We start from the raw sequence: 7,364 nt of genomic DNA, 5'->3' as shown, positions 1-7,364 counted from the left end.
ACCTTTCTAACAATAAGTCTTTTAAACAGTGGAATGGGGGGCTCCTGGTGGCTCAGTCAGTTAAGTGTCTGCCTTCAGCTCAGGTCATGATCTCAGGGTCCTTGGATTGAGTCCTGTATCAGTCTCCCTGCTCAGTGGGGAGTCTGCTTCTCTACCCTTCCTCCCAGTTTGTGATCTTTCTGAAATAAACAAATAAAATCTTAAAATAATAAATATAAACATAAACATAAATAATAAAAATAAAAATAAACTTCCTTGTCTTCCAAGGAAGTAAGGTTACTGGTTACTGAAAGTGATCAAGCTGGATGATGAGCTCTTCAGGGAAGTTATAGAGAGGATTCTTAACATGATGTGTGACTGAGGCTTTTTTTGGTTTAATTATTTTCAAGAGTAATCTGTTATCTTCCCTCCACCCCTGTAACTAGGGTGATTCAGTTTGACCGCAGGCAATTTGCAAACAAATTCCTAGAGTTAAGGTATTCCTTCCCGGGAATTTCAGTTCTAGCATAGCCCAGCCCTCTCAATTTATAGATGAAGAAAGTATAGCACAGAAAGAGGAAATGATCAATTGAACTTTCAGAAGTTGAAACTCCAACCCTCTGGACTTCCAGTTGAATTCAAGCTATTGCAACTTCCTGTTGGTAGTTGGGGTAAATCCTACCATCACCCATTAAAAATAGTTGAGCACCTACTGTATACCAGACACTGGTCAGAGTTCTTAGATATGAATGGTAAGGGTCAAGTCCTCAATTAATGAGTAGTGATAAGTAACCACGAAGATGATCATATTTGCAAATCATGGAGAGCCCAAAACTTCAGTCTACCACCTGTAACTTAACCAACTACTAAAACTTCCTCAGATACTAACAATTGACAAAACAAAGTCATCTGGGTGACTCACCAGCCAAATTCGAAATGATCAATACGAACAGCAAACAAGAAAATGACCTAGATAATTCCTAGATTGGATGATGAGACCCACTAATTCATTTTATTACGTTCTTGAGTAGGGGAGTTGAAGTCACCACCTGCTCTGGCTTTGAAAGCCCTGGGAACGTTGCAAGCAGAGAAAATGCAGAAGGGAGGGAGAGACAAAGCCTCTTCCCTTGTACTCCGTTGGATCCCGCCAGTTTAGGAGGATCCCGGTGATGCCCTGTTCTTTGGCGGAATCCAGCTCCCCCTCCTTCGCCCCCAACCCCTGCCCTCTCCCACTTCGGGCACTCCCGGGGAAGGCCAGACCAACCTCCCCCAGCCCACTCAGCACTAAAGCAAGAGGCGCCTCAAGATTGCGCAAAAGCCTCTCCCTCCCCCCGCCTGCTCGGTGGCATGTTCCTAAAATTCCCATCTGCACAACATAAACAGGAAACGTGCAGCAAAAGCCCTGGCAGTGCAAATTCCATGGTCCAGTCGAAGGCGGGAGAATCTCGTCTTTGAGGGGAGTAGAGCCGGGGAGGGGAGAAACCAAACTTTCCAGGAGACCCCTCAACCATCCCTGTCTCTTCTAACTAGATCCAGAAAGAAAGAATAGAGAAGGCGGAAGGAAGGACGCCTGCTTTTGAAAAAATAGGGGAGGGGGAGGCGGAGGCGGAGGTGGGCCACGAAGAGATAGCCAGGCTTCAAATGAACCGCCCGGAGTGGCTGAGGTGGCGGGAATACCCCTGGCCGCCTACTCCGCAAACCAGCAGTCCGCGTGGCCCTAGATGCAGCGGAGTCGGCTCACCGCCGGCAAGGGGTTCCCAAGTCAGCGGGGGTGGGGGCGGGGGAGGAGCGGGCGCTCCGCGCGGCGCAGGCGCAGACTGCGCCTCGGTTGTCAAACATGGCTGAAGTGCCGCCGCTGCCGCTACTGCGGCTGCAGGGAAAATGCTGAGCCCTCCCGGGCCGGGTGGGCGGCGGCGGCGAGGGCGGCTACGGGCACCTGCTTCTCCAGCGCGGCGGCGGCGGCCATGGCTCGGCTGGCTGACTACTTCATCGTAGTAGGCTACGACCACGAGAAGCCAGGTAAGGGTGTGGGGCGGGCGCCGCCCCCAGGCCTCCCCGCCCCCGTCCCCCCTAACCCCCACCCCCCGGCTGCTGTCCAGTGGGCTCTGCGGGGCAGGGCGTAGCAGTCGGGAGGCGGGGAGGGCCGGGCCGGGCGACGGCGGAGCTGCGGGTGGCTGTCCGGCCTTCTTGGCCCGGCTGAGCCTCGCGGTGGGCGTGGGGGACCGGCACGAGGAGGGGGGAGGGGAGAAGAGGGGGAGGAGGCCGCGTACACGGGGGCTCAGGGAGGCCCAGCTGGGCGAGCTCGAGGCAAGTCTGGGTGTCGCGATCCTCGCGCTGGAGGAGGCCGGGTACCAGGGGCAGCGCCCTGGTGCTGGCGAGATTGGGCAGGACTGCGGGGTTGGGAGGGCGGGAGCCAACTGTGTTAATTAAGTTCGTCGGGGATAAACTTCTGCCCAGCATCCTGAGTGAGTAACGAGTGACGCAGGGGGCTGTCCTCTCCAAAAGGAAATGCTGAGAGAGTCCAGTGCTACTTTACCCCTGCGTCGTTGGGGGCCTGTCTAGTCACCGCGCCAGTGAACGCGTGGTACCGGGGAGGGGGAGAGGATCCTTGCACTTTTAAACATTTCTAGGAAATGCTCCCTGTTCTTTCAGGACAGATATGACGGTCATTTCAGAGTGTCTGGACACTATCTTTAAGTAAGGACAGTCAGCCGACCGCTGAAAGTCTTGCTTCACGTTGATTTGCGGTTTAAAAAATTTTTTGGATTAAAAAGTTTTTTGTTTTTTTTTTTTAGTGTAGTTGACATGCAGTGTTTAATGTGTGTTTTAATTATTTTTATGATTCATCACAAACTTTCTTCATAAGGAGGAATTTGGCAAATGCTTTGTATTTCAGTTTCATGATGGACTTGTGCAACTTAAAGTTCAGGGTTCATGCACGTTTATTTTGTATTTGCATTTCATTGTATTACTGTATAGCTAAGCGTAATGTAATAAACTGAACTGGGAAGCACAGCTATTTCAGGGTATTTCCAGTTGCACGTTTGCAAGGAATTTTAGATAGCTGCAGACAAGGCCCTTCGTCTTTTGGAGGAGATGCTGAGATTGTGCTTTGCTGATAGTTACAGCCATTTGTAGTGGCAGAATGTCATTGTTCTACCCACTCTTGGTCAACTGCCCCTTTCACTTTTACTCTTCTAATAACTTCCTTTAGTGGGGTTTTATATTTTTAAAGCTTTCACTATTCACAACCTGATTAAGGTCAATTGTTAAGAGAAGGGGTTGGGCTGTATTTAAAGTGTCTTTTGGCTCCAACATTTGATTTCCTAGTAATTTTGCATAGTCTGGTGTCTAACCAAGATTAACAATATGAAGAATCACAGTTTATTTTTAATACTATTTCATTTTTATCAACATTATTTTTTTCCCTCACTTTAAACTGAAACAGTCAGGGGTGTCTGGGTGGCTCCCTGGGTTAAGCCTCTGCCTTTGGATCCAGTCATGGTCTCTCGGTCATGGTCTCGGAGTCCTAGGATGGAGCCCCGCATTGGGCTCTCTGCTCAACGGGGAGCCTGCTTCTCTGCCTACTTGTGATCTCTCTCTCTGTCAAATAAATAAATAAAATCTTAAAAAAAAACAACAAAAACCTGAAACAATCACGTACTTGAAGAAAACTTGCAAGTAAGGTACAAAGAACTTTTTCTTTGAACCATTTGAGAGGAAGCTGCTGACCTAATGCCCAATCACCGCAGAATGTGTAGTGTGCATTTTTTTTTTTTACAAACAAGAATATTCTCCTGCATAATCACAATGCAGTTATCAGAATCAGAAAATTTGTACTGATACAGTACTCCATTTAGTTTTCAGAATGGTTCAAGCTTTGTTGATTTTGCCGTTAATCTTTCTACTGGCAAAAGGATCCCATTCAGAATTATATGTTGCTTTTACTTGTTATATCTCTTTCGTCTTCATTCTGGAACAGTTCCTCCATCTTCTCTTGACTTTCATAACCTTGACATTTATGAAGATTAGAGGGCAGTTATTTTGTAGACTGCCCCTCAATTTGGGATTATCTGTTCTCTTATTAGATACATGCAGGTTATATACTTGGGTAGAAAAATCACAAAAGTGATGCTCATTGCAGTCTATCAGTTGGTACACAATTTCAGTTTATCCCATTACTGGTGATTGTTTACTTCGATTACTTACTTGATATAAGCAATGCCTGCTGGGCTTCCTCACTACAAAGTTAATATGTAATTGTTAATATATAGTTTTGTGTGGAGTACTTTGAAACTATGTAAATATGTTGTTCCTCATCTAATTTTTAAGAACTTTTTTTAAAAAATATTTTATTTATTTGACAGAGATCACAAGTAGCCAGAGAGGCAGGCAGAGAGACAGGAGGAAGCAGGCTCCCTGCTGAGCAGAGAGCCGGATATGGGGTTCGATCCCAGGACCCTGGGATCATGACCTGAGCTGAAGGCAGAGGCTTTAACCCACTGTGCCACCCAGGCGCCCCTCCTCATCTAACTTCTTTTTTTTTTTTTAAAGATTTTATTTATTTATTTATTTTGGAGAGATCACAAGGAGGCAGAGAGGCAGGCAGAGAAAGAGAGGGAAGCAGACTCCCTGCTGAGCAGAGAGCCTGATGTGGGACTCGATCCCAGGACCCTGAGATCATGACCTGAGCCGAAGGCAGCAGCTTAACCCACTGAGCCACCCAGGCGCCCCTCCTCATCTAACTTTTAATGTATTCCTGTATTCCTATCTGTATGAATATTTTTTAGTGGATTATATTCTATTACTATTTTTTTTTTTAAAGATTTTATTTATTTAACAGAGAGAGACACAGTGAGATAGGGAACACAAGCAGGGGCAGTGGGAAAGGGAGAAGCAGGCTTCCCGCTGAGCAGGGAGCGGGATGTGGATGCCAGGCTTGATACCAGGACCCTGTGATCATGACCTGAGCTGAAGGCAGATGCCCAATGACTGAGCCACCCAGGCACCCCTACTATTTATTTTGATGTTTAGATTTTTCCTCATTTGGCCAATAAGAGCTCATTCAGGCTGGCTTTTGTGTCCTTATAACATGTCACCATCATTCCTTGAGCATGTCTTTTTACTTTTTCGCACAGATTTATCCTATTGTACCTGCCTTAGTCCTGCAGTTGGCTGTTTCTTGGACATTTTGAAGCTACAATCTCAGTGCTAATATGCTTGTTGTTGTTGGGTTGTTAATATTCCCACACCCTCTTAATGGATGAAGCTGGGAATACATATACATATACATATTTATTTATCTGTATATATTGTAAATGAGGAGTTCACACTAATACTTCCCATTTCAGTACAAGTTCTAGTTCTTTTCTTTTTCATATTTGTAGTTGTCCCTCATAGTAAGAAATATATATATATTCATATATATGAGTGTGTATATATATATATATAGAGAGAGAGAGAGTAAGAAATCTGGCTTCCGTTCTCCTTAATATATTTACTTATTTGTTCATATCTTCCTGTATTTTTTTTTTTTAAAGATTTTATTTATTTCGGGACGCCTGGGTGGCGCAGTTGGTTAAACGACTGCCTCCGGCTCAGGGCGTGATCCTGGAGTCCCGGGATCGAGTCCCACATCAGGCTCCCAGCTCCATGGGGAGTCTGCTTCGCTCTCTGACCTTCTCCTCGCTCATTCTCTCTCTCACTGTCTCTCTCTCTCAAATAAATAAAATAAAATCTTTAAAAAAAAAAAAAGATTTTATTTATTTCTTTGACAGAGACAGATCAGAAGTAGGCAGAGAGGAGGGCAGAGAGAGAGGAGGAAGCAGGCTCTTTGCTGAGCAGGGAGTATGATGTGGGACTTGATCCCAGAACCCCGAGATCATGACCTGAGCTGAAGGCAGAGACTTTAATCCACTGAGCCACCCAGGTGCCCCTATCTTCCTGTATTTAAACAAACTTTCATATTTGCTACCACCCTCTCTTCTCCTGGATGCCTTTTTTCTCTGCTGATTCTTCCTTATATCCCTTCCATTCTGCTACCCCTCTAAGAAGCTAACAGCCCATACTAGGATGTCCCAATTTAGGGATACCTTCTTCAACCTGTTCTGATTCTCACGCCCCATGTTAGCTTCTCCACTGTTTCTGGATGTATTTCTCACCCCAATTAGGCTCTGATACCCTAAATTGGACTGCTTTCATGTGAAGACATCCTCTTCACTCTGTGAGACCTAGTGTCCCATGAAAGGTTGCCCTTCTGTGTTGACACCCTCTTCCAGTGCTTGGGTTGAACACATGTCTTCTTCCCATATGGACTCCTTTCTTGGTTCACTTGGGCTCTGACAACCCCCACCACACTCAGGGCTAACATGATTACTCACCATCCCACAGGAGGGAAAGGGAAGATTATTTTATTATTTTTATTATGTATTATTTTTTGGTGGGGATAGAGAGAAAGAGAGAATCCTAAGCCGGCTCAGGCCCAGCCACTTGAGCCATGCGGGGCTCGATCTCACAATGCTGAAATCATGACCAGAGCTGAAATCAAGAGTTCAGACATCTAACTGACTGAGCCACCAAGATGACCTATTTTTAATTTTTAATTATTTTTTATTATTTTTTTTTAAGATTTTATTTATTTATTTGATAGAGAGAGAGGCAGCGAGAGAGGGAACACAAGCAGGGGGAGTGGGAGAGGGAGAAGCAGGCTTCCTGCCAAGCAGGGAGCCCAGTGCCGGGCTCGATCCCAGAACCCTGGGATTATGACCTGAGCCGAAGGCAGTTGCTTAACCAACTAAGCCACCCAGGTGCCCCTATTTTTTATTTTTTAGTAAACTCTGCATCATACATGAAGCTCCAGCTCACAATTCCGAGGTCAAGAGTCGCACGCTGTACTGAGCCAGCCAGGCACCCCAGGGAAGATTATTTTTTAAGTAAAAAAATCCAGAAGCTTTTTTATATATATATATATATATATTTTGAGATTTATATATATATATATCTTTTGAGCTTATATATATATAAATATATATATATATTTTTTGAGATTTTATTTATTTATTTGACAGACAGAGATCACAAGTAGGCAGAGAGGCAGGCAGAGAGAGAGGAGGAAGTAGGCTCCCTGCTGAGCAGAGAGCCCGATGCGGGGCTCGATCCCAGGACCCTGAGATCATGACCTGAGCCGAAGGCAGCGGCTTAACCCACTGAGCCACCCAGGTGCCCCCAGAAGCTTTTATAAATTGTCCAATCTGGATAGTAGAATGTATGATTTTATTATATATCTTTTTTTACTTGTAATAATTTTTCTTTCGTCACGTTTTTTGAAGTATAATTTACGTGTAGTAAATTCACCTTTTTAACTGAACAATTCAGTGAGTTTTGAC

General features: G+C 45.2%; 1 protein-coding gene across 4 annotated transcripts in view; it reads left to right on the top strand.

The window, feature by feature from the left end:
- The first annotated feature begins 1,802 nt into the window (after positions 1–1,802).
- The window catches only part of SBF2 (SET binding factor 2), a 484,493-nt gene continuing 478,931 nt past the window's right edge, over positions 1,803–7,364 (top strand). For 3 of the 4 annotated variants that reach the window (XM_044258813.1, XM_044258812.1, XM_044258811.1), the window contains exon 1: positions 1,910–1,998. In XM_044258813.1, the coding sequence (XP_044114748.1) occupies positions 1,944–1,998 (55 nt within the window). In that variant the 5' untranslated portion in view covers positions 1,910–1,943. Of the gene's footprint in view, positions 1,999–7,364 lie in introns of all 4 variants that reach the window. The other variant, XM_044258810.1, reaches the window with a different exon arrangement.

Source organism: Neovison vison, chromosome 7, assembly GCF_020171115.1.
Source record: "Neovison vison isolate M4711 chromosome 7, ASM_NN_V1, whole genome shotgun sequence".
In the NCBI taxonomy this organism is placed as follows: Eukaryota; Metazoa; Chordata; class Mammalia; order Carnivora; family Mustelidae; genus Neogale; species Neogale vison.
This window is presented reverse-complemented; position numbering and strand designations above follow the sequence as displayed.